The sequence below is a fragment of the Perna viridis genome, chromosome 13 (genome assembly GCF_037379345.1).
Source record: "Perna viridis isolate PV_CMFRI_1.1 ecotype Kerala chromosome 13, ASM3737934v1, whole genome shotgun sequence".
Classification (NCBI taxonomy): Eukaryota; Metazoa; Mollusca; class Bivalvia; order Mytilida; family Mytilidae; genus Perna; species Perna viridis.
In genome coordinates this window covers 426,488-453,135 of record NC_142457.1, presented here as the reverse complement: position 1 = coordinate 453,135, position 26,648 = coordinate 426,488, and the positions used below count along the sequence as shown (strand labels likewise).

General features: G+C 32.4%; 3 protein-coding genes across 5 annotated transcripts in view; 1 reads left to right on the top strand and 2 right to left on the bottom strand.

Annotated features, from left to right (window-relative positions):
• Positions 1-7,454, bottom strand: LOC148599144 (uncharacterized). Its single transcript, XM_088558365.1, has 7 exons — positions 7,398-7,454; positions 5,300-5,354; positions 4,603-4,950; positions 3,677-3,751; positions 927-977; positions 469-561; positions 1-172 (listed from the first exon to the last, which is right to left on the bottom strand). Exons 2-7 carry the CDS (start codon positions 5,346-5,348, stop codon positions 93-95), a joined length of 696 nt encoding a protein of 231 aa, XP_088414491.1. The 5' UTR covers positions 5,349-5,354; positions 7,398-7,454; the 3' UTR covers positions 1-92.
• Positions 7,447-19,235, top strand: LOC148599143 (uncharacterized). Of its 2 annotated transcripts, XM_088558364.1 has the most exons (7): positions 7,447-7,506; positions 9,060-9,113; positions 10,647-10,934; positions 12,472-12,831; positions 14,526-14,603; positions 15,537-15,623; positions 16,004-19,235. In XM_088558364.1, exons 2-7 carry the CDS (start codon positions 9,062-9,064, stop codon positions 16,039-16,041), a joined length of 903 nt encoding a protein of 300 aa, XP_088414490.1. In that variant the 5' UTR covers positions 7,447-7,506; positions 9,060-9,061; the 3' UTR covers positions 16,042-19,235. The 2 variants fall into 2 exon arrangements, with proteins under 2 accessions (XP_088414490.1, XP_088414489.1); XM_088558363.1 differs by having other exon boundaries at positions 15,537-19,235.
• Positions 19,236-21,632: 2,397 nt separating this feature from the next.
• LOC148599142 (ubiquitin carboxyl-terminal hydrolase 37-like) overlaps positions 21,633-26,648 on the bottom strand; it is a 29,120-nt gene continuing 24,104 nt past the window's right edge. For both annotated transcript variants that reach the window (XM_088557869.1, XM_088557867.1), the window contains exons 20-22: positions 26,567-26,636; positions 22,401-22,539; positions 21,633-21,812 (exon numbers count right to left, since the gene is read on the bottom strand). In XM_088557869.1, the coding sequence (XP_088413995.1) occupies positions 21,737-21,812; positions 22,401-22,539; positions 26,567-26,636 (285 nt within the window). In that variant the 3' untranslated portion in view covers positions 21,633-21,736. The remainder of the gene's footprint in view (positions 21,813-22,400; positions 22,540-26,566; positions 26,637-26,648) is intronic.

Below are 26,648 nucleotides of genomic sequence, written 5' to 3'. Positions count from 1 at the left end.
TTGTATAGTCTTGAATGTTTAGTTTTAAAACTATCAAACAATATCTCAGCTCTTACATAGATGTAATTAACTTGAGACCTCTTCTGAGTCTGTTACCTCTTTATTGTACAACGATAAATACAGCCAATAATAATACCACTAGCAAGGATTCCGAGTACGTACCCTGATATTGCTAAAATTTAAAAAACAAGTATTCCCGATTATTTCTTGCCTCATTTTATGCTTTAACAATTGATTTATTTTTTCTAATATTGATGGACATAATTATTGTACACACATTACCTTTGTTATTATAAAAGGTCCTTGAACATTTATAGAATGTTATAATGTTATTAAGAAACGTATTTTTGTTCACAAAATAAAATATTTCAACGATAGATATATGTACTTTTTTTCAATAATGCTCGTTATTATTTTCTTATATTACTTTTCACATTATCATTTTACAAACTTACACCGAAAACTCACCTGTATGACATAAGTCTTGTATCAATATAACAACGATATTGATGACAATGGAAAGGACTACGCACACAGCTAAACAAGAACAACCAGCGATTGCTGCAAAAAATAAAAACAAGAAAAATTATCAAAAATGAAGTCCCTATCGAACTGTAAATAGTACACATTTTAACTAAATTCAACAAAATAAGGGACAAATAGTTGAGCTTTAAAAATATTTTCACTAAAAACTCAACGGGAAATTTCAGGCACCTGTGCTGTTAAGATTTTTAACATTATAATTCTTCAAAGGCTTCAGAAATTTCAGAGGGAAAGCAATCATACGAATCGAAATAAGATTCTCTCTTTCCATGTTTTCCCATTAGTTTCTTATTTCTTAAAATCATACTTTGCTGATTTGTAATGTATACGTCACAAGAATATAATAGAAGAAGATCGTATAAAAGTATTGTAACATGCCTCACTTTGTATTGAGCAACGTGTCTTTTGTCTCTCAACAGTCTTACAGAACCATACTGTGGAATGTAAAACAAAGAAGTATTTAAGATAAATAGGTTTCAATGTGTTGGCAGTTTAGCTTTTTAAACTTAATCAAATGTAGGAGTTTTTGCCGCTTTTATGCAGTTTTTAATTATCATGTGACCTAAAACAGTTAGTGGAAAAAAGATTGAAGGCATTATCACCAAGAAAAACAAAACATTTCATCAGTCAAATTTTCATAAAAAGTTGATCCTTCTATTGACTATTTCTACAACAATTTCTTAGATTAACCTGCCCAGAACTGATGGGAGATGTTTGATCCAACGTCAAACATGACCATGACCGCTGTTGGCTTGTTGGTAGTATAGCAGTTTTTTGCTAATATCTTTACAACCATAATGTTAAGACAATCTCTGACTGAATAAAACGATCCAGCAAGATAAATTCCATCAATGGTGAAGCTATGTTGACCAATGTTAGAGATACTTCCATTTTTAAATTGTTTGTGCTAACTTCATGTAATTATTTGTGAAATCTTCTTCTGTGAAAATATTAAACAGATTCTAACATGACATTTCAATTTTGTTTCTGAGAGTGCTGGGTATTGAAATATTAAGTTTGTTTATTAAAGCATGAACATTTTTGTCATGATAATGTTTGACATCATTCATACAAGGTGCTTTTTGAATGTTTTATGTTTGATATAGGATTTAGCCAAAAACACAAAGGCAAAAAGTCAATATTCGCTACAGTGACTTTCCTACAGACATGGCACTCTATTGTTACCAATCTGCTGAACAATACAGAGGATTGACAAAGCTATTGGGACATTTAAACTGACCAGTTGCTATTGTAAGAATTAATGAGTAGGTAGCCACTCACCCATGAAAATTTACCTGGTCAGGTGTAAGGCAGCCAACATTGGCTATGCTTCACATCAAATGGAATGTACTCAGCTTATGAATATTACTCATAATGTGTTTTGAGACATAATTGTTTTGCTGCTATTTATTTGAATTGTCTCATCTCAAAGCTGAATCCATTAAATGCTGTTTTTTAAATGTATGCATTAAAATATTCTCTTTCAAAGTATCTACTTTAACAAAAGTTATAAATTTCTTGCATATGTTTTTTTTATATTTTTAAAATATACATGTACAAAAAGTATATACTGTCCTGATGAAATTTAATGCACTTCAGCCATAAATTTAATTCAAATAAAATCATTTTTCATATAAAACACTCAAACCAGAGCTGTAAATCATAGCACTTAATCCAGAACAACAATTACAATGAAAATAAAACTAAGAAATATTCTCCATATAATTCCAGTTACATGTATATCATTGCACGTTATCCCAAGCTGTACTTCCATTGGAAAAAAATAATCCAAATCTTTAATTTAAAAATAACTATTGCACTAGATCCCAAACTACATTTTACAGTTATAAAAGTCATTGCACTAATTCAAACTTTACGACAAACGTGATGACTTTTCATTCAGAATTGTCAACTTTCCTTTCATCTGTGGCAACATCCCTTCAGCACCTGCGTATGGAGTGTTTATATCATACGTTATGCCAGAGCTTGCCGAAACTACGCAGACTTTTTGTATCGCACTAGAACTCAAACAAATAGGCTTCTGGAACAGGGTTATGTTGCTAAAAGATTGAAGTCATCACAAAAGAAGTTTTATGGTCGTCATCATGATCTCGTGGATCGCTATGATGTATCCATCTGCACCATGAAAACTGGTTTATTCAACGGGTCATAGTTTTCCTTTCCTCGTTTGTCTACCCCGGACTTGACTTTTTATGACCAACTGGGCGGGTGTTTCTATAAATACAGAGGACGCTTACCCTACCGGTGCACCCGGTCCATGCTCCCAGTTTTTAGTGGAGTCCGAGTTGCTCATTTGCTTTTGTTACTTTGTATGTATGATTTTAGTTACTTTATGTTCTTTGTTGTGTATGTCTGTTTTCCATGTCGGGTCTTTGTCCCTGGGTTGCATTTTTATGATTACCACTATAACCTTGGTTTCCTTGATTACTCTTGTACAAGATACTACATTTGAATTAAAATCATTACACTTTAATAATTCACAAAAGTTCCAAGGAAAACAGCATCAAAGCTATAAATTCAATGAACTGCACTTTTAAGCTTACTAATACTCAAAATTGAATAAAATTAACTCATAGCATTATTTCAAAAATTGTAATTCACGTGAACCTCAAACTTTTTGCATTTTGTATAACACTTGTTCCTTAACTATAGTATGAATCATACTTTCCACTAAAAGGGCACCTTAGTAAGCCTATTCCAGTTTTATGAAGGAGGGAATAAATATTAGTTGAGGTCTTATTTTTATAATAATATATAAGACTTCTGTGCAATGTAGTTAAGATAAAATAAATACCTTTATATACTATTCTAAATCATGGTTTTTAACCTTGTCAACAAAATACAAAACAGAATATAATTTATTAAATTTGAACTCCCCTCACCAATGAAAAATAGAATAGCCCAGGTAGCTGCTTCAGATTTAAATAACTAGGAGCTAGCTATGAAAAGCTCATAAGTGAGTATTCTTCAACACTTCCAATAGCAACTGGTCAGTTTAAATGTCCCAATAGCTTTGTCAAACCTTTGGATTTTTCAGAGGAGTGGTAACAAAAGAGTGTCATGGTTGTATGAAAGTCACTGTAATAAGCATAAACAGGAAACTACTAAATACCCCAGGCTAAAACAATCATAGGGAAAACTCCTAAACCACTAGTTCCTGAGATGAGAGAAACAACAGTGCAATCATCTGCAATTGAAAAAATAAATCAATAAATAAATGAAATGAAAATTGTTATACACAAAAATTTATATCACCATCAAAATATAGGTATGCCATTTACTTTAACGTTCGTTACTTTACAAGACACAATATATAGCAATGTGCTACCAAATTAGCAATTTTATTAAAAACACTCGATATGCTTTGTAGTTGTACTTTTCTTATCGAGTTATATTATGCTTATATATTTTGAAAAGTGAATATATTTGTTGTGTAAATAACGGTCTTGAAATGCAACTTTATTGTGAACTTTTATTAAAGAATTTGCATATCAGACAAAGAACAGCTAGAAATGCTCAACAGATTTTGTCTTTACTGATATTCATGCAGAACTACTAATCAACAAAAGTTTCTTTTTAATTAATGATTAGGTATGCTTACATACAGAGAGAATAGGTATGGTGTATATGTCAACAGACAACAACACCATCAGGTTGAAAATATCAGCCAAAGGCCACCTATTGGTTTTCAATGAATGACGAGAAAACCCTTATACCACAGGGCAGGCTGTAGCTGGCCCAAAATGCATAATTTTACAGAGATACAAAAGCAAAGTTGCCCCTATATACTCAAGGAACATAAATATAAACTAAAGGTGAAAATGAAACAATATGTACAGAGGCCAGAAAAAATCTGACTTGGGACATGCGCTGAACGCGCTGGGGTTAAAGTACTTATGTGATCACAAACCTCCCAATTTACAGCGACTGTGGAAAAAAATATTATACGATTTAACACACATAAAAAATCAAATAAGAAAAAAGGTATGAGTCTCTTGTTACAAGTGTTTATTAACACATGAATTGAAAAGTTCTCACCTCGTTCTGTTTTAACTACTATTTTTGAAAGTTCTCCTTTAAAACCATGTCGACATGACCATTCTCCATCTACACTTCCATCCGAACGTTTGGCTGTCAATGTTAAATCTTTCTTTGCTGAACTAAATTCTACTTTGTAATACGGTTTACATATTGGGTCAATGGTGCAATTATATGTTCCGTTTTCTAAATCTTCTAGAAAACATTCAACGACATTTTGTCCAAGGGGAGAATTTACAAATATATTATGTTCGATTCTGCATAGGCCGCATTTTATTTGAACTTGTTTTTGTTCTTCCAACCACGATAAGGATATCTTTTCTGGGCAATCACCAATCAATCCCTCGCCTACGATGAAAAATGAATTAAAAACACTTATTTTGTTTCTATTAGTTTTTTTCAAATTTTAGATTTAATGTTGTATGATGAAAAATTTACTATTGCTTAAACTTTTGCAGATACTGAAAAGACGTTTTTATAAGAAGGTACCTGTGTAAAAGTTTTGTTTAATGTTGAAATGTACGACGTGCTTCAGTAATGGGGGTAATTGGAAACAAAAAGTATACATTGTATGTGCTTTCAAAACCTATTGCGCCAGGCAGGAACACTATTTACAAATCGGAATGTATAAATGTGTACTAAATCGCAGTACCATACACATTTTTTCATAATTATACCACAACATGAACAATCTCACCTGCAACCACACCCAACAGGTAGATGAAATAAGCCTTTAGTTCATTCATATTCACCTATAATATAACAATTAACTACAATGAAATGGTATTCAAAAGACAAATTTTCAAGATATTACACGAAACTTCCAATGATCTTTTTGAACCGGTAATACCTATCAACTAATGTAAAAAAAAATCTTTCAATTATAAGTAATTAAGCACCAGACAAAAGAAAATCAGACATTGCAAATGGTTAAGTGATTCATGGTGTAGAAAAAAAAACACCAAACAAACGATGCTTTTTCGGTCTACATAAGCTATACTTTCACAAAAATCCGAAACGGGAAAGTAGTCATGGCCATTGCCACTACACATCTCTCAAAACTTTTAACTTTTATACTCACAACTGTCAAAGCGGGGCTGCAGTCCTACCACAATATGTGTTACTCCCGTAGTGGTATTAATTCGATGTGGATTCTGAATTCAGGGACAAAGACCAGAAATGGAAAACAGACACACACAACAAAGAACATAAAGTAACTAAAATCATACATACAAAGTAACAAAAGCAGATGAGCAACTCGGACTCCACTAAAAACTGGGAGCATGGACCAAATGCACCGATAGGGTAAGCGTCCTCTGCTTTTCTAGAAACACCCGCCGAGTTACTCATAAAAAGTCAAGTCCGGGGTAGACAAACGAGGAAAGGAAAACTATGACCCGTTGAATAAATCAGTTTTCATGGTGCAGATGGATACACCATAACGAACCACGAGATCATGATGACGACCATAAAACTTCTTTTGTGATGACTTCAATCTTTTAGCAACATAACCCTGTTTTAGAAGCCTATTTGTTAGAGTTCTAGTGCGATACAAAAAGTCTGCGTAGTTTCTGCAAGCTCTGGCATAACGTATGAGTTGTGATATGAACACTCCATACGCAGGAGCCGAAGGGATGTTGCCACAGATGAAAAGATAGTTGACAATGCTGAATGAAAAGTCATCACGTTTGTCGTAAAGTTTGGTCAATAGTTTTCCTTTACCATCGATTTCTAAGTGTAGGTCAAGATATGAGGCTGACTTCACAGTGTCTGTAGTATCCTTTATCTCAAGTTCTTTTGGGTAGATGCGATGTATCAAATCCCCGAAATTAGGATTGTTTAAAGATAATACGTCATCTATATAGCGGAAACTGAGATTAAAGGATCTAGCTAAATGATATTCTTTCTTTCGGATCAGATCAGCTATTAAGTCAGCCTCATAAGAGTGACGGAATAGATCAGCCAGTGGAGGAGCACAATTTGTTCCAATTGGAATGCAATTGTTTGTTGCAAAACGCATCCACCACACTGGACAAATATGTTGTCGATTAAAAAGTCCAGCATTTTGTGAACATCTTCCTCTGTATATTTTAAAGATGATTTGGAATTATTTCTTACAAAGTATGAAGAATCTCTACCAAGAACTAAATATTTGTATTCTAGATGTACCATCTTTTTTGGAAAACAACGATGCATAATGTTTTTAAGTCGGGATTTTAACTGAGTATGTGGAATAGAGGTATACAGTGTTGAAAAATCATAGGTTTTAATCCTATTATATTCTGATAATAGTCTTGAACTGATTGTCTCGCTTTGGAAGCAATGGATTGGTAATGAAGATTGTTAATATTTGGGATTTTATATCAACGAATTTTCTCGGTTTTTATCTCGTTGCATTTCAACTGAGAGATAACGCAGTCATTTAATTCATCCATTTCCTATATATACTTGAAACCAAGAAAAATGTTTGTCTACCGTATTTACGTAAGTTAAATAACTGATAAATGATATTGTGAAATGCATATCAGTATTATGTCTATATCAGGTTGTTAATAGATTGATGCAGAATATTAGCAAGGAATATGAGGAAGAAAATGCAACGAGATAAACCAGGAAAATTCGTTGATATGAAATCCCAAATATTTTCAATCTGCATTACCAATCCATTGCATCCAAAGCGATACCTATCGCAAAAGTAGTAGATAAACAATTTTGTTGATAGTAATTATATACAAGAAACAGTCGAATAAAGTAATTGATAGATTATTATTTCATGCACATTCTATGGTACTTACAAGCAAATGAAGTCTATATTCCACCCTAAAAAATATGTTTGTTATCAAGTGCGCATGCCAAATACACATCGATAACAGTACTAATTATTTATGCCTTAAGTTAAACACGGTAAGTTTAATTCATTATATACCTTTAAAATAGTATTTTGTCAAAACACTTATAAAAAGCTTCATTGTTTTGACTTTTTCAGTTCTTTCTTTACCTTGGAAAATTCCATGTTTTATATCCGAATTTATGTAAATACATTTATAATTTTTTAAGTTAAGGATAAGTTTATGTTCTTTGTTGTGTTTGTGTGTTTTCCCAGTCTGGTCTTTTTTCCCTGGATTACATTGATTGCCACTAAAATAAAAACAAAACACTCTATTACGCCATTATTTATTGCTTCTGTGTCTTCTTTTTAAACTTATTATATTCAGTATATAGTCAGAATTTTCAGCCACTGTTTATATGCATCATATGTAAACAGAACTTCTACTATCATCAACAAAAGTTTTCAATAATGTGTGGGAGTTAGACAGATACATTTCAATTTCCCTGGATTACATTCTTTTGATTACCGCTATAACCTTGGTTCCCTTGATTACTCTTTAAAACATCTTTTAAAAAAGTCCTTGATGTTATGTCAGTTAAGTGGCGCAGATTTTATCTTACACGTGATTGTCAAGTCAAGTATCAACAGTTCAATCTCCCATATAAGGTTTTATTGTACTATATATTCAGGTATTTTTTTATCTTTGACATTTAATTACCTAATCTTCAGTCAGTAGTTACGTGTCGATCTATCATTAAATCGATTAATTCATAACTGTTTAAATATTACATGTTAGTACAATGAGTTCATAGTCCATAGCGCTGGTTAAATGTATTTTGCAATATTGTGTTTGCTTTTATTTTTATATTAGAATGTTTTATATCATGTTCAATCTTCACTGAAATGTATCCAATGACTGTATCGGAACTTTTTTTTGGTGGGTAATTAAACTTCTATGTTTGTTGTATGCACTACAAACCAGAAATCTAAAACATAAAAAGCAGTGACGACACATGATGGGCTATAAACTAAATTTACAAAACATGTATCACAAACCGAAATTGAATTTCAAAGAAAATAAAAATGGTTTTATACGTAAAATAAAACAAACTAAATAAATATATATATATAACACCATTTATTATAAAAAGAACCAACAAAAAATGACTTCCTAGAAAATTAACAAAGAAACGATTCGAAATAAAGAAAAAAATCTTTGGTAAATATTACTTTCAATTTTCCGTTTGCTACTCGTCTAACACTATCTAAGTTGGATGTAACTTACAATTGGGTCTAAAATTTACTGGGGTGTATATAAGTACTGCAGTCAAAACTATTTTACAAAGGATTATCAAATTGATTCAATTTGTCAAATGAAGAGAAATAGCAAGATTGATTTTCCAATGCTAAAAAAGTACTCAAAATTCCAGGTCAGATGAAATCAAACAAACCTAGTTAAAGCAGTGTTACTGGGTACTTTAACTCTATATTGACATTTCTTTCTTTTTAATTTACATAACTTCATCTTATTTTGAGTCTTTTAAAAAGAAAGAACTTTTTTTCTAGTTCTACGCATGAATTATTACACATTGATAAAAAAAAATGCATTTTGTTCATTTCATTTCAGATATGACTGAATTGTTGTGTTGGGAGAGATTGTTGTGGCTTACAGCTTTTATTGGTATCATATAATCTTATACTCTTGGTATTGTAATCGCAATTTAATACCAGTTAAATGATGTAATGTTTCAAAACAAATAATGTAATAATAATAATAAGTCTTTAGAGCCTGAAACTTTCATCTTTAAATAAAAATAAGAAATATGTTGGCAATATTATTCCATTATTATAAAGGCTAATCCTTATAACTTTCAAAAATTCATATGCTTCATAAGCATCATTTCGTTAACTGCAGGCGAAAAAGTTTATAACTGAAATTTTTCTACAATAACGACACAATTGAGGCCCTTATTGAGCTCTTCAAAAGCAAAGAAAGGATTTAGACATCACGTTATTCTCAACTTACTATCATATATCATCAAAGATACCGAAGGGTCAACAGTGGAAAAATTCAAATACATCAAAATCAAGTACAAGGTTAACGTGAAAACATGCACAGCAAATACGATGATCAAAATAAAATGTAGCAAAACATGCGAAAACTGAAGAAAAAATAACAAGACGTCACACACACAAAACGTTATAGCAATATGAACTACTACAAATAATTATGAGTGGCATCAGATTCCCCAGAAGGTTAAGCATGTTCCCATTCACCAGGGGCACCCGTCATATTGCAAGTGAGTATAATTCAGTAATAATCTAGCAATAGTTATGCAGCTCCCCGACACGAGTCAAGAGGTCCGATAAAAACGATTCACATTTTTTGTGACATCACTTAATTCGACATAATATCATGATGTAGAAAAAATAAATGTAGACGATAAAACTACGAAAACACACGGAAAAGCACTAACTGTATATTTACAAACGCCGGAACATTTGATTTGAAGATTTTTTTTATCGTTTTACATGATTACGGTAGTTTCTAATTATCCACGAGGTTAAAGCTTAATGAAATTTGAGATGTTGCTTCTTGATTTTATATTTTAATTCATCCATCATTTTGTCTAGCTTTTCAAAGATTTTACTGTCTTTCATTATTTTCACTTAGATTAATTTAGGGGACTGATATTGTGATATTGTTGAAATCCTTTAAGGTTTTAGTCTATAATTTGGAAATCACAATAATCAAGCAGGGACGTTCAATTGATGGAATTAATCTTATGACAAGACTTTACTGAAGAGCCAAGATGCATAAGAGACACTGTCCTTGAAAGGCCAAAAATCACAATCCTGTTTTGCGTATTTCTAATTAATTGAAAATCATTAAGGATATAAATTTCCAATTGATATTTTGATCCTTAATTAAAATGTCATTGAGAGTTTAAGATGCTTTGAAACTTAGAAGAGTTGTTGCCCTGAAAATGCAAAAACAGAAACACTTCGAGACACATTTTCTTGTTTTTAACTTATAGTTTGAAAACCGTATAGATAGAAAACAAACGCTCAATTAACGAAATTATACTTATGAAAAAAAGTTAAAAACAGATCGGCAATGATGGGGCTGCGTTTTAGACAAAGTAAGCCCTGGAATATTGTAGTCAAAACGTATGCTTTTATACCTTAAGTTGTTTATTTTTTTCTATTTTAGTTCCTCTTTATTGTCATATTCCGTGTTTGAAATGGGAGTTAAGCAAAAATGTTTTGGTCTTAAAATGCCAACTACACGATTTGTCCTCAACAGTTGTATTTAAAGATCAATATGGGACAATTAGAGGCCAGTGTAACTTAACTAAACATTGCAGCAGTATTATTGTCAATGCGATTAATACACAAGCGACCCTAACGTTGCAAATAAATAATAGAACTCTTGTTGATGGAACATGGACGTGTATTCACGGAAACGAAACATACACGGCAAAAATAACCAGGATTTCAGGTATGATACATTGTTCAGTAAGGTGTTTTTTCTAGTTCTAGTTTCTACGAATGTACAGACTTAAAACCAAAAGAATGGAGATCATACGTATGCCTCATCAGTACATATTGGAGACTTACTAATGTTTGGGACTTAAATATGTTTTTATTTGCGCCTGTATATATTCTAAGATTCAAAAACATTAACTTTGACTTAAATGGAATAAGCTATTCGATTCTCAAAAGCGGAACGTCCACTTGAATACTTTGGCGATTAATGATTGAATGAATGATTTTTGAAATATTTACCGTCAATAGTAGATAACAAGAATAATGATCATAATTCTACTTGAATAATATCCTCATGATACACTTGGCACGCACAAAAGATACGATACAAATTCATATCATTGATGCCCAATGAGCTTTTATTTGTTCGCTTAGTTTATATATGTTCGACAAGCACTTTTTGTTCGCGAAAAATGCAATAATATATCCTTAACGTCCGTCTGAACCATAAACAAAATTTCTCACATATTTTTATTCTTATAACCTGATTGAGACAAATTTATAAAATACAATAGCATCTCACAAATGATAGAATACTTATTTTAAATTTTGAATGCATTTATGACAAATACATTAATCTGTATGTTAATTTAACATCTATATTTACCATTATATTTTTTTAACATTTTAAAGTTGCGTGTATTATTTATCTGACAAATTTTGTTTTGATAAGGCACTGTTAAAATATCTTAAACTAATCAGTCTACAGTGGTGCAAAATATTAACCAATTTCATTTAAACATTTAAAAAGAAGTTGCAAAATATTAGTGAATAGTAGTAGTACACACACAAATCAATATCGAATGAATATCTAACACTTGACTGAAAGAGCATGACTAAAGAAAACATCGATCGGTGTATATTTTATAAATCACCCGTTGAAACAACATTGGAAACGTCTTTCCCAATTCATTTATAATTCAAAAGAAGAAACGATTGACAAAATCAGAAGTTTAAAACATGCGTGAAAATCTCACGTGGCTAAAATACGTAAATTTTGTTCATGCAGACTACACATGGTCACAAAATATATTTCGTGACTCTCCAACCTTCACTCTTTATCTGACAAGTATAGCTCCGGTTAATGTGCATTATTTCTTTTATTCTGGGCAACTCCTAATGTAATTTTATAAATATTAAAAATACACGAGTTACATATGTGATTATATCAGTGTATGACAAATAACGAAAATGGATGTTGTGAATATGTCTAGAACAATAACTCCTGATGAAAATGTCAGCTCAAGGCCATCTTCAATGAACGAAGGTAAACTCTCACACAACAGGGCTCAAAAATAACATTATACACAGGTACAGCGAAATAGTTGCCCCTATATACTCCGGCGACATATTATTAAACTGACAGGTAAACAAAACGATGCAATGCATGTATTTTGTATGTAAATATATAATTGTAGTATAATTTGATGATTGAATTGAAATCATTACTTATCGATTCGTATATTAAAAAAAAACATTCCAATTTGTAGGAAAAATCAAACAGTCTGAACTGGAAATAACTGGCAATATTATAAGGCAAACTATGAAGAAAACGTGGGTCAAAATTACGTGCTCAACCTGCAAAAAACCTTTCACCAACTCCATAGAATATTATACAAATGAGCAAATAGTAGACACACTCTATTACTTCCCTGCAACAAACATCTGTAAGAATAGATCTGGAAAATGTTTATCAGGCGCTTGTAGTTGTTCTGATAAAGGTCACACGTTTTCACGACTGTTTGAAATTGGTTCTAGCGAAAGCAGAATGTCTTTGTCTTGTGCGTTGAATCTGAAGGACAGCTCTGGTTCATTTTATCGTGAATCGAGTATCATGTATAATGGAAATGGTAAGTGGCTGTGTAAAAATACATAATTTTATTGTAAGGAATGACTGTCATATTTTTTCGGTCTATGAGGAGATAACCTCAATCACGTGGTACACTTTATTTTTTTTATCCAATCAGTAAGCATATTACATCTTTAATTAAATTATATGTTTATATGATAAAATAATTTTTAATTTATCACAAGGTATAAAGAGCACAGGCCCTTGGGACCAGGATTTTATTTAATCACAAAAAATATCATTAAAGCATTTTGTTTCCAAATTTCAGTTATTATGTTATTCTCGGGCATGTCCGTTTGCTATTTAATGTTGTTTATACTATGTTTGTTTGTTTATCTCCTTCTCTAACAAGGCTAAAACTAATTCCACAAATAGAACCAACGTTGTTCTCCAATCGGTATTGACAAATCGTTCGTTTCTTATTGTATTTTTCTTCTTGTCCGATATTTATTTCCGGCACGACAGTGTATCTATTGTCAGAATATAAACTTTTAAAATTCCAATGCAAAGAAAATGTTTCTATGCCCGGAAAATTCTTAGAATTCCTGGGGAAGTAACGCAGATGAACTTCCGAGATGTTCCGAAATAGCTATAAAGAAAGAAAAGGCAGAAGAAGTTCTGATAAGGAATATACTTGGCGCATAATTTCTAAAGTTTTGAAAATGTAAAACAAAGGGAAAACAACCAGAAACTTTTCAGGGTGATGAAGGACAAGAAAATCGCACTGATAAAGAAACCATCACATCTTGGTAATTTTTAGACAGAAGCACAAACATATTAGCCATAAATATTTGGATTAAAAACAGATCAAGGAAATTTTAAAAGGATTTTGGGGTTTTTGAGTGAAAAAAAAAAAACTTTTTAAGGCTTGTTTTATGCAAGAAGGAAAAATACGATAAGAAACGAACGATACCGACTGGAAAAAAATTCTAAGAGAAAAAGGAAGCGGAGTTACCGTTGGTTAAAAAATGTTTAATTTTTAGAATTCATATAGTTTCTAGTCTTGTTAGAGGAGACAATAGGAACTACTCAGCCATTTCCGCTACACTGAAAATAACCTCGGATGCAGAAAGGAGAATTTCTTCCTGAAACATTTGCCGGAATTGTAGTCATACGCGAAGCAAAGTAGTTCTATCCACCAGGTGGCACTAGATCTTTCAGTTGGATATTACTAGAAAGAAAGAACAACTCTTCCAGAAATTTTGGCGCTAAGCCAAGTGACTCTTTTAGTGTGTGTGTGTGTGTGTGTGTGTGTGTGTGTGTGTGTGTGTGTGTGTGTGTGTGTGTGACTAGAAAGGCTGAAGTGTTCGATATGAGAAGGAGATTGGCGACAAAAAACTGGGCATATTATAAACAGCATTAAATATAAAGCGGACATGCCTGAGAACAACATAAATTAAATTTGGATACAAAATGACTTAAGGATATTTTTGTGAGTAAACAAATCCTGGTCCCAAGGGCCTGTGATGAAGAGTGCACTCTCAAATTTGAATACCTTGTTGAAGATTCCTTAACAGTAAATTTCATTTGTGTGTTCAGAAATAAAATAAAAATAACTAGCAAGCATCTTTGATAGAAGTATTCTTCAATTTGATAAATTTATATTAGAGTTCAACGAATAGGAAATAGGTTTTCCAGGCATGTGTAGAATATTACATCAAAAATACTTAATAATGATGATATAAGACTTTGCAGGTTTTACAAAAGCCGAAACCAAAGACTTGGTCTGGGAAAGACCTACACTGCCAACATCATCAAACAATTCACTATTAGGTAATACAATTTTGTTTTCTCAGATTTTGTAGTTTCTTAGTGGAATCTGAATAGATGATTTACTTTGTTGATTTGTATGTATAATTTTGGTTATCTTTGTTGTGTGTTTGTTTTTCATGTCTGGTCTTTGTCCCTGAACTACATTCTTTTGATTTTCGCTAGAATTTTAGTTTCTTGATTTATCCTTATTTCAATGAATTTGGAAGTAGATTGTACTTACTATCAACTACGTCCTAAATTCCGTTTTTAGAATTATGATTGCACATATACGATCTTGAATTCCTTATTGGTGTGTTTTAAAATATATAGACTTTATCGCCTGATTTGCTGAGAAATGACAATACAAATATAATGGTCGGTTTCGAAAACGCAGCACGTCTGGAAGAGTAAGTAATCAAGGAAACCAAAATTCACGTGAAAATCAAAAGAATAAGATAACACAGAAACTGAAGTGCATGAGCAATCGGGTATCCACTAAACACCGGAACCAGAGCCAGCTTGGAAATCATGTTCTCGTAGGGTAATTGCAAGATTATGGTGTACTTAATTCATATAAATTAAATAAATTTTTAAATAAAAGGTCAGCAATTTATCCCACAAGTGTTAATGGAATTAACATTCTCTGAAATAAATTGTATATCATTGTACTTCAAAGACGCCCTTGATTTGCCAATCCTTCTACGACATATCCCGATTTGTCCGCTTGTTGTGCGAAGCTCTTTTTCGTGTATGTGCCGGGATTTGAATTCTGAAGAAACACAATTAGGTAGCGCGTTACAGTTGTTGCTAAGTGCGAATTGTCGTCCCTTTATGGAGAAATGTCTGCATCTTTATTTTGTGCATACATTAACATCCAGCTTTTGTGACAACACATCTCAGTAAAGTATAGTGAATATATTTCTCATATTAAAGTAACTAATCTTCTAACTTTAGTCCTCCTCATCGTTGGCTCAGTTTCAATCACTATTGTTATACTGGTAGCCATGTGGAAGTGCAAAAATGATAAATTTGGAAGTAACGGTATGTACTTAATACGAGTTTCTGTCATTTTCATCAAACTATAAGCCTCGATCTTCAACAGCATTCCAAGAAGTTCAAGATCAATCACGGAAGGCATACATAATAATACGTAAAACAATATTATGTATCGAAACACGTCCAGTATGAAAACCTACTGTAGATTACGATAGCTACTGGTCATTTTTTTAATATTTGTTTTTTAAGTAGATCGTGTCAATTACGAGAAGATTTTTTGTTTTTGTTTTTCATCGTGCTAATTCATATCGATATATGGATTTTTAGCAATTTCTTAAACAATATGGCGTAAACTTCGAAAAAAAAAAAGAACTTCTACTTCAAACTCTAAGTCAAATGGGAAACAATTATTCTCTCGTTTGTAGACCACCGTTACGATAGAATCGATGTAAAGTGTCACTGAGACATTTCTACTGAATTGTATACCACCAGTTAACATATGAATTTAATGTGTGCAACGCGTTAAAACCTATCCATAATTGAAATTATAATTCAATAAATTTAGGTATCGTACACTCATTGTTGATTCATTAATATATACTTATTACATGATGTTAAATAGATCGTATAATCTATATTTAGTATTTATGTTTTTTCCCGTTTTTTTTTACTATATATACTGTTATATTTATATGTATGGTACTGTAATAATATGATAGCAATACAAAAGCAGTCGAAATATGCAATATGATTATTGTGATATTTATTTGTGATATGCTTTTTTATTTGTTATTATTGTTTAAATATTTGTTGGTATCTTTTTTTCTATGTAGTTTGGAAAAAATACATGTTTGTTTAACATGGTAATTTGTACAATGTATTAGTTTTTCTTTTTTGCTAAAGTCTTGAAGCTTACAATTTCAATCAAATATAATATTTAATTCAGCACCACCAATGTTTTATAAGGAACAATAAACGTGTCACGGTTGATAGTACCTATCAGTGATAAATCTACGTTTCAAAATGCTATACAAAATGCTGGAATTTTTAATCGACAACATATTTATCCAGTGTGGTGGACGCGTTTTCAACAAACGGTCGGCATTCCAATGGGAACAAATTGAGCTCCTTTACTTGCTGACCTATTTCTTCACTCTTATGAGGCTGACTTTATAGCTGATTTGATCAGAAAGAAAGAATATCGTTTGGCTAGATCCCCCAATTTCAGTTTCCGCTATATAGATGACATATTATCTTTAAACAATCCTAATTTCGAGGACTTGATACATCGCATCTACCCAAAAGAACTTGAGATAAAGGATACTACAGACACTGTGAAATCAGCCTCATATCTTGACCTACACTTAGAAATCGATGGTAAAGGAAAACTATTGACCAAACTTTACGACATACGTGATGACTTTACATTCAGCATTGCCAACTTTCCTTTCATCTGTGGCAACATCCCTTAGGCTCCTGCGTATGGAGTGTTCATATCACAACTCATACCTTATACCAGAGCTTGCCAAAACTACGCAGACTTTTTGTATCGCGCTAGAACTCTAACAAATAGGTTTCTGGAACAGGGTTATTTTGCTACAAGATTGAAGTCATCACAAAAGAAGTTTTATGGTCGTCATCATGAACTCTTGGATCGGTATGATGAATCCATCAGCACCATGAAAACTGGTTTATTCAACGGGTCATAGTTTGCCTTTCCTCGTTTGTCTACCCCGGAATTGACTTTTTATGAGCAACTCGGCGGGTGTTTCTAGAAAAGCAGAGGACGCTTACCCTTCCGGTGCAGCTGGTCCATGCTCCCAGTTTTTAGTGGAGTCCGAGTTGCTCATTTACTTTTGTTACTTTGTATGTATGATTTTAGTTACTTTATGTTCTTTGTTGTGTGTGTCTGTTTTCCATGTCTGGTTTTTGTCTCTGGATTACATACTTTTGATTACCGCTATAACCTTGGTTCCCTTGATTACTCTTTCAAGTCATCTTCCTTTTCTTAATCCTCTTCGTCTCTTGCGAGACAGAAGGCTGCAATTGTTTCCCGCCACCTGGGGCTGTCTTTGGCTATCTTCTGTGCTTATCCCAACGTATATCCACCCTGTTTCAGCTCAGCCTCCACTGTTCTTCGCCAAGTTGTTTTTGGCCTACCAGGCTTCCGCCTTCCAGGTGGGGTCCATCTGAGGGCAACTTTAGGTAACCGTTGCTGGTCCATACGAAAAACATGCCATAGCCATCTCAACCTCCTTTCTTTGATCTCAATATTTATGTTCTTCCATAGCGTATCTCTATTTATACTATCGAAAGCCTTTGTGAAGTCAATAAGGTTGATGTAAAAGAGAACTATTCCACTCAATGCATTGTTCAATGATGTTTCTTAGACTGAAGATCTGGTCTACACATCCTCTGCCTCTTCGAAATCCGGCTTGTTCTTCTCGGAGTTTTTGGTCGATGTATGGTTCTATTCTAGGTGGTAGTATTTTACAGAATACTTTACTGGGGGTTGACAATAAGGTGATACCTCGTCAGTTGTCACATACTTGCAGATCTACCTTCTTTGGTAATTTTACAATTAGACCTTTAGTCCAATCACTGGGGATGGTGTCAGTGTACCATATTTTCCTGTATAGATTTGTCAGAATCTTAGTGGATGTTGTAATGTCTGTTTTTAGTAGTTCTGAGTGGATCTGGTCATTTCCTGGAGCTTTCCCATTCTTAAGCGATGATATGGCCTTTCTGACTTCGAATTCACTCGGTGGATCTAGGTCGATATCTAAATTTTCTGATGGTTCAATGTTGACATTTTCTTGAGATGCTGGGTGGTTAAGTACCTCCTTGAACTATTTGACCCGTCTGTCAGCTCCATCTTGTTTGATGGAAAGTATTGTCCCCTGCTTGCTTTTAACATTGTACTCTTGTTTTTGCAGAGAGTTTTGGTGACCTTGTATAATTTTCCAATCTCCCCTTTATTTGCAGCCGCTTCAGCTTCCTCTGCTTGTTGGTCGAGGAAGTTTTTCTTGTCTTGTTTGGGTCCCTTTTTCAGATCTTTATCAGCCTCTTTGTATTCTTTCTGTATCTTTTCTACCAGCCTGTTTGATTTGGCACCTAGCATCTTTCCTTTGATAGTTTTTCTCTTATCAATCTTTACCAAGTCATACTTGCCATTTTTTTTAATTAATCTCATGAAATAATGATATCAAAATTAGTTTCTGCTTTTTTCGTTGATTTGCTTCTACTCTGTTTTGGGCGTTTTTATCTGTGATAATGCTTTGTAACTAACAAGCTAAGAAATATAAATACCTTCATGGAGCAAAATATTTTAAATAGTTTCACTCGAGGGCAAGTGTGGACACAATACCCGTAAACAAAGGGACTTGCAGTAAATATAGCGCACAATTTGAAATACAGTTAAAGGTGAAAAACGTTCTGCTTTGAGTGTGCTATTATATTTTTTGTTTGTTTTGTTTTGTTTGTTTTTATTTATGTGTAATATTTGAAAAAAAAAACGATTTCTTAGTAGTTGTGCAATATTGTATGGATGTACTTGCTTTCGTCTTTTTCCGTGTCATTAAGTAACTTTGTTAACAATGTATTATTCAATTACATATACTTATTTATCTTTGGAATTAAATCTGGGTGATAACTTTTTTTACTGGGTATGCATTTCATTTAATGCACGTGGAGTAAGTTTGGCGTATTCGAAGTGGACATTCAACATTTGCCATTAAGCTTATGTGGCTGCCTTGAAAACTTTCAATGATGTTGTTTGAAACTGTCAAACATTGAGCACAGTTGTCTCATAGAAAAGTAGAGTTAATTAGCAAAGCTTAAGATTTAAAACCTAGTTCAGCTATTAAGAGTATCTATAATTGGTCATTACACAGTAGAAGTAAATGAGTTCATCACTATTAAAGTCCTTTATTGTGATGGTTGTATATTATACAGGTCGGATTAAGGTCAATATCCAAGGGTTAATATTCAAATGCTTTCATATATAAATACAAGAGTCTCTCAAGAGCATGAATCACTCACCCGGTTTAATAGTTTTAAAAGTTTAATACATGCAAAGTCTAACAAGGGGCTTTCAGGAGCCTGGATCACTCACCTGGTTATTTTTTTTCCTTTCAAAAAGGCGTAATTTTTTGCCTTTCAAGAGCAATAACTATAACAAGAATTCGTCCCAAAACTTTGATCCACCAAAAACGTTTGTAGGCCTTAACATAACGATCATTTCAGCAACTGAAAGTTTCATTCTATCTATCATAGTTTTCAAGATATTGGCTGAAAACGGTTAAAAAATATTATTTTTCACCTCTCAAGGCAATAACTCTTACATGGAGTCGTCAGACAACTTTGATCCCTTGGAGCCTTGTGTGGGCTTTATGATAATAATCATTTTAGCAATTGAAAGAATTTGGCTAAATCTAAAGGTTTTTTTAGTAATAAATTTAGTTCTAATTGGTCAAGTAGTGTCAGAGGTGAAAATTGTTAACGACAACAACGACGACGATAAACCTAAGTGATGGCAATAGCTCACATGGCCTATGACAAGGTGAGCTAAAAATGGTCAAACACCTCTGATCAAATCTGCACAGATATTTTTCACAACACTGAACAATTAATATTAATTATCATTCTACTTCTGTAAACTACACAACATGGTAAAAGTGCAAAAAATCATTAGAGAGCAACCAAGAGAACTAAGATTCCAGCCCAGACATGGAAAACTGACACACACAACAAAGAGCATAAAATAACCAAAATAATGCATACAAAATAACAAAAGTAAATGAGCAACTCAAACTCCACCAAAAACTGGGAGCATGGACCAGGTGTACCAGTAGGGGAAGCATCCTCTGCTTTTCTAGAAACACCCGCAGAGTTGCTCATAAATAGTGAAGTCCATGGTAGAAAAAAAAGAGGAATGGAAAACTATGACCCATTGAACAAACCAATTTTCATGGTGCAGATGGATACAATGCAATTAACAATATATTTCCGAAATTTGCACCATTCAAGGATCCTTACATACTTTTACAAATTCATTTTTTAAAGTTTACATTAATTACCAATATGCTACTGTTTTGTTAACAAAAGGCAAAAACAAGGAAAATGGTCAAAATGACACTTTCTGGGTTCATAATTCCAAGAAGTGTTAACAGGTTTTTCTGAAATTTGCATCAATCATAGATAATGAAATACTGAAAATTTTATCAATTTACTTTAATCATCAATCTGCTTTCATTTTCTAAATAATAGGCAAAAACTGGCAAAAAAGGGTAAAATTAGCAAAAATGGGCAATATTTCGAAGATTAGTAAATCAATTATCTAGAAGTTGTCTGGGAAGATTGACCTCTTCGAGCCAAAGAGCATATGATGTCTCAGGTTTCTTCTATCTGTTACGTTTTTTTTAAATAAACATAAAAATATATGGTGATACCTCATATGTTCTATTTTAAGTAAAAGCCATGATGTTTTTTGACAAGGGACTATAATGATACAATTTTGGAAGTATACATGCCAAGGATGATTGTCATTAAGTTTTATCAAATTCTGATCAGTGGTTTCAGAAGAGAATATTGTTAAAGAAAAAACAGTTAACAATTGTCGACAACGAATGCAAAGTGGCAAGAAAATCTAATTTGGCCTTTTCAAGCCAGGTGAGCTAATAAATTTAAATGATGAGCAAAGCAAGATTTTCACAGTAACAACTTTCTTTGCTTACAGTATTAAGAATCTTTACAAAACTGAACCTTAATTTTTGGCTCCAAAGTTTGTCAAAATGATGCACAAACACACAAATTTACTCTTTTTTCATAACCAATTTGTTTATACAAAGGCTATTTATGATAATGTTCATGGCCAAATGGCTTTATATCAAAAAGTGTTTGTTATTTCATTGGTTCATTTTTATAAGAAAATAATAATCTGAATATTTTCAAAAGCTGAAGACCTACTTAAGTCATATCACAAGATAATTTACTTTTTTTAAGAGAAAGGAAATTCATCTATTTGGAATAATACTTTAAAACACAATGTACATGTATTGTATACATATTTTATTGGCACATAATGAATCTAGAATATTTTCATAAACAATGTATGTACAATTTTCTTTGATATTTTCTTGAACATTTTCTCCAATCTGTCATGATGCAACTGTAGCATTTTTCTGTTTCTTTGAATGCAAAACATAATGATCTCTGAGGTCATCAAAAATATCTCTGTTAAAAAAAACAAATGATAGAGAATCATTAGGTAAAACATACATTATATGTTGACAATATTTTTTGAGGTAGTGTATCACAATCTTGGTGTTAATCCTTGAATTTCAAAATAATTTGTAAAAATTACCAAATAAAAACACAATGAATACCAAAACACGGGATGGTTTTATGAGGTCATCAAACAAACTGGATATTGGTAAAATCAGAAATAAATGTTAAAAAAAAGAATAGTAACGGTAAAATCCAGAATTCTGCTAAAAGTGAAAAAAACCATCCCAGCAAAACATATCTGCACCTGAGTCACCATCAAATAACTATCTTATGTATATAAACACAAAGTAAGTTTTAAAAAAAACTACAGTACTGGTATTCTTGAAAAAATGGCCAATGTAAGAAAAAACAATTAAAATTTCTTTTATTGAGCTCAACCACAATGGATGATATGTTTTCTCTAAAGATATTTAACAAATTCAATGTTCAGAAGATAAAGTTTAACTTTGAACATAATTATTTCTGCAATCAGTTAAAATTGTAGATGTTTTTTATAAATGATCTTATTGAGTGAAGAGCTATTTACGAACTCACTTGTGTAAATAGAAGAATATATAACCAGTTCTCTCCCTTTTTGATCTTACATCTGCTTCTGTTGCCTTGGCAACATGTGAGTCATCACAGCTGAACCAACTGGCTTTCTTTATGTCATAGACATCACTGACATAATGTCCTAAAAAAATAATTTTAATAAAGCATTTCTTTGAATTATTAACTTGTCCCTTTCATTCATGGCAAACAAATAAGTAAGCCCAAAAGAGTTAATGAACAACAGGCTCCTGGGAGCCAGAATCACTCACCTAATTTGTGCTTTTTGATGGCAATAACTCTAACAAAAGCTAGCCAACAATTTATACTCAAAGAGACACTTGAAGAAAATATCATAAGGATCAATTCATCAATGAAAATTTCTTTCTATTATAGTTTTCAAGATAATGGCTGAATACTGATTAAAACATTCATTCGTCTTTTCATTCAAGGGCAGTAACTCCAACAAGGAGTCTTCCAACAACTTTGATCCTTGTAAACTTATGTAGGCCTTATCATAAGGTTCATTAAAGAAATCAAAAGTTTCATTTATTAACTATCATTGTTTTCAAGATATTGGCTGAAACTGTAAAAAAAAAAAAACATCATTTTTCACCTTTCTCCTTTACATGGAGTCATCCGATAACTTTGATCCAAATTTTATGCAAACGTTTGTAAGCCTTATAATAAGGACCATTTCAGAAATGAAAGATTTGGCTAATCCTAATGGTTGTGGAGATATATATTAAAATAACTAACCCCCTTGTTCTATTTCAAGTAACAGTGGCCATGTTTTTGGCAGATCAAAAATTCCCACAACCAATCTATGCAGAATACCCTAGGGAATAACCATACCAAGTTTGGTTCCAATTGATCTAGTGTCAGAGAAGAAGATCAAAAAAAAACCATTAAAAATTGGGGAAAAGCATAAAAAATTACAACAACTCCAACATGGCTAAACAGATTAAAATGAAGATTAGACCACAGATAGACCTCATCATGCTTAATACTTTCCTGCATGTCAGAATTCGGCTAAACTTAATAGTTTAGGAGATATAATCAAAAACCTACTGTCTGACCCCTATGTTCTATTTTTAGTAAAGACAGCCATGTTTAACAGTTTTTCGACAAATCAAAAATCCCCACTTCAGTCCTATATGCAGGATACACTAAGGAACGTTCATACCAAGCTTGATTCAAAGTTTGCAGCATAGCAAAATGACACTGTTGGGCGAGATTACTGTTGTAAAGTCCCTTGCACTTCCTACATAAGTACAATTGTTAAATGCTTTACCAAACCTTAGTGAAACAAGAGGTTCCAAGGAGCCTGAATCGCTCACCTAGTTGATTTTTGCCTTTCAAGGGCAATTAATTTAACAAGTTGTCCAACAATTTTGTCTCAAGAAGACTTTGGTAGGACTTTTCATAAGGATCATTTCAGCAATTGAAAGTTTTTATCTATCTATCATCATTCTAAAGAAATTGGCTGAAAACCGTTTAAAAAACATCATTTTTACCCCTTTCAAGGGCCAATAACTCTTACAAGGAGTCATCGAACAACTTTCATCCCTGAAGACATTTGTAGTCCTAATAATAAGGATTATTATAACTATTGAAAGAATTTGGCTAAACCTAACTGTTTTGGAGATATATGTGAAAAAATACTGTCTGACCCCTATGTTCTATTTTTAGTAACAACAAATGTTTTTTGACAGATCAAAAATCCCCACAAAAGTTCTATGCAGGATACCCGTAGAAACATTCGTCTCAAGTTTGGTCCCAGTTGGTCAAGTAGTGTCAGAGAAGAAGATTTTTTTAAGAAATATCACTAAAAACAGCAAAATATGTTGAAAATGGGCAGTAACTCAAACATGGCTGAACGGATTGGATTAAAAGGAAAATTTGACCACAGATAGATGCATCATGCTGAACAATTTTATCCCATATCAGAATTTGGCTAAATCTAAGGTTTTGGAGATAAATGTGACAAAACTACTGTCTGACCCCTATGTTCTATTTTTAGTAACGCCGGTCATGTTTTTCAATGGATCAAAAATCCCCACAAAACATTCATACCAAGTTTGGTTCCAATTGGTCAAGTAGTGTCAGAGGAGAGGAGTTTTGAAAATTTGTTAATGATGACGACGGATGCCAAGTGATGGCAGTAGCTCGCATGGCCTTCGGCAAGGTGATTTAAAAGGGCAAGGGAGATAATCCTGATGTTCTATAGCTTCATATGGAATGATAAACAAAATAAAATGTAGCACTCTTCTTGGTGATATAAACCTGGGAGGATTACGAATGATTCACCTTATATTTGAAGCTTAGCTGGATAAAGTGATTTCTTTCCAACATAGAGGGTGGTTGGCAGAAAAATTCTTTTAAAATTGTTAAAACTCTTTGGAGGAGAGTGATTGATTTATCTGCAAAAAGACAAGTTAAAAGACAAGCAGTCAAGGGATTTCCACACTTTTGCCCAAATGCAACAAATTTTGGATCAGCCAACTTTTTATGACATTAGTCAACTTGTAAATATTCCTAAAAAATCAAAAATATAACAAGTAAAACTGTGCTTGCAAGCAAAATACAAAAAGTTGCCAAAACTGGCAAATGGTTGGGTTCAGTCTAATTCTGAAGCTGCCATTGAATTTGGAACGTAATGTTTATCTAAGAAATCAGTTTCATTGACATCAAACAATGTTGACATTTTGCCAAATTTGGTGGCCATTTTGAAAAAAAAATGGCAGTTTTCTGACAAAATCTAAAGCTGCCATTGAATTCAGAATGTCACGTTTACCCTAGATATCAATTTTCATTGAAATCATACAATGGTGAAATTTTGCTGATTTTGGCAGCCATTTTGAAAAAAAAGTAATCGTCCGGACATCTTAGGTTCAGAAGAAGAAAAAAGCAAAAACAATAAGACAGTCAGTAATACTTTAATAGTACTGTATTAGCTACAGACAAATTTGTACAGAAATTAATGGAATGTTACAAACCTAAATTTGTGTACAATAATTTAATCAATAAGATTTTGAATTTACCTTTACAAAAAATTTTGAAATGTGAAGAATGTTTAGAAATTGTTGATTGGTCTGAATATTTTGTTATTGTGAAAAAAAAAACATGTAAAGATTCCTACCATACAACTGTATATTTTTACATAGAATTATCCCCACAAATAGTTTTTTTTGTATAAAACAAAACTTAAGGATTCCAAATTATGCATCTTCTGTAAAACTGATGAGGAAACAGTAGAATATTTATTTCATAGTTGAAGAGTGACTCATCAGTTCTGGAAATGCTTTCATAATGAGATAAAGTTAATTTTTGTAAATTGTACTCCTAATAAAGTTGACCTTGATCATATCAAGGCATCACTTTTGCTATATTTATTGTTCTTCAAGCAAAAAAGTGTATTTATATATGTTAATCAAATGAAACTTTACCAAATGTTATTGGAATTCAGTACAAATTTGAGCAATATGAATCCTTTGAATATAAGATAGTAATTAAAAATGGTAAACTTATTAATCATGAGATTCTGGGCCCCTCTCAATGTCATTTTTAAGTAATTTTTTTACCATATTCCAATTGAACATATAATGTTTTATTATTCTTTCATAGATCATATAAAAATGTAAATGCCAAACAATACTATCAAACTTGATATGTGAATTGATTGTATGTATGATAGTCCATTTTTTTTGTTATACCTACTTTGGATAAATTTATACAGATTGTTATAAAATTATTAGGTCAGTGTACATTGTAATCTTTGTTCTTTTTGTTTATATTGATCTTCCTCTACATTTCCCTGAATACCCTTGTCAGGTGGTAATGTACAGGGATATGTAAAATCCTTACTATGATATAAACAAATAAAAAAAGTTTGGTTCAAATTAGTCAAGTAGTGTAGGAGAAGAGTTCTGAAAAATCTTTGATGACGGCTATGGATGCCAAGTGAAGGCAATAGCTTACATGGCCTTCAGCCAGGAGAGCTAAAAATTTTCATCATAAAATGGTTTGCAATACACTTCCTTCCATTTAATTTCATAAAAAAATCATTCATCAGTTAGGATTTGGGCTTAAAAAGATGTGGAAACAGAGTAGCGGTCAATGAAAGTTGGACAGGGCTATTCCTGAACACAACCTAAACAAAGAATACTTACCAACAACGGAAGAGCTGCCGATATGGTTAACTATACTGACTAGTCTGTAGGAATATGGTAGATCTCCTTTCTGTAATTAATA

Excerpts from the sequence above, each read along its gene's own strand:
- LOC148599144 (XM_088558365.1), bottom strand. The coding sequence starts at position 5,348 with ATGAATGAACTAAAGGCTTATTTCATCTACCTGTTGGGTGTGGTTGCA. Across the intron at positions 4,951-5,299 it reads CCTGTTGGGTGTGGTTGCAG|GCGAGGGATTGATTGGTGAT; the intron begins GTGAGATTGTTC and ends TTTTCATCGTAG. Across the intron at positions 562-926 it reads GACACGTTGCTCAATACAAA|CAATCGCTGGTTGTTCTTGT; the intron begins GTGAGGCATGTT and ends TATTTTTTGCAG.
- LOC148599143 (XM_088558363.1), top strand. The coding sequence starts at position 9,062 with ATGACTGAATTGTTGTGTTGGGAGAGATTGTTGTGGCTTACAGCTTTT. Across the intron at positions 9,114-10,646 it reads GTGGCTTACAGCTTTTATTG|TTCCTCTTTATTGTCATATT; the intron begins GTATCATATAAT and ends TTTCTATTTTAG. Across the intron at positions 10,935-12,471 it reads AAAAATAACCAGGATTTCAG|GAAAAATCAAACAGTCTGAA; the intron begins GTATGATACATT and ends TCCAATTTGTAG.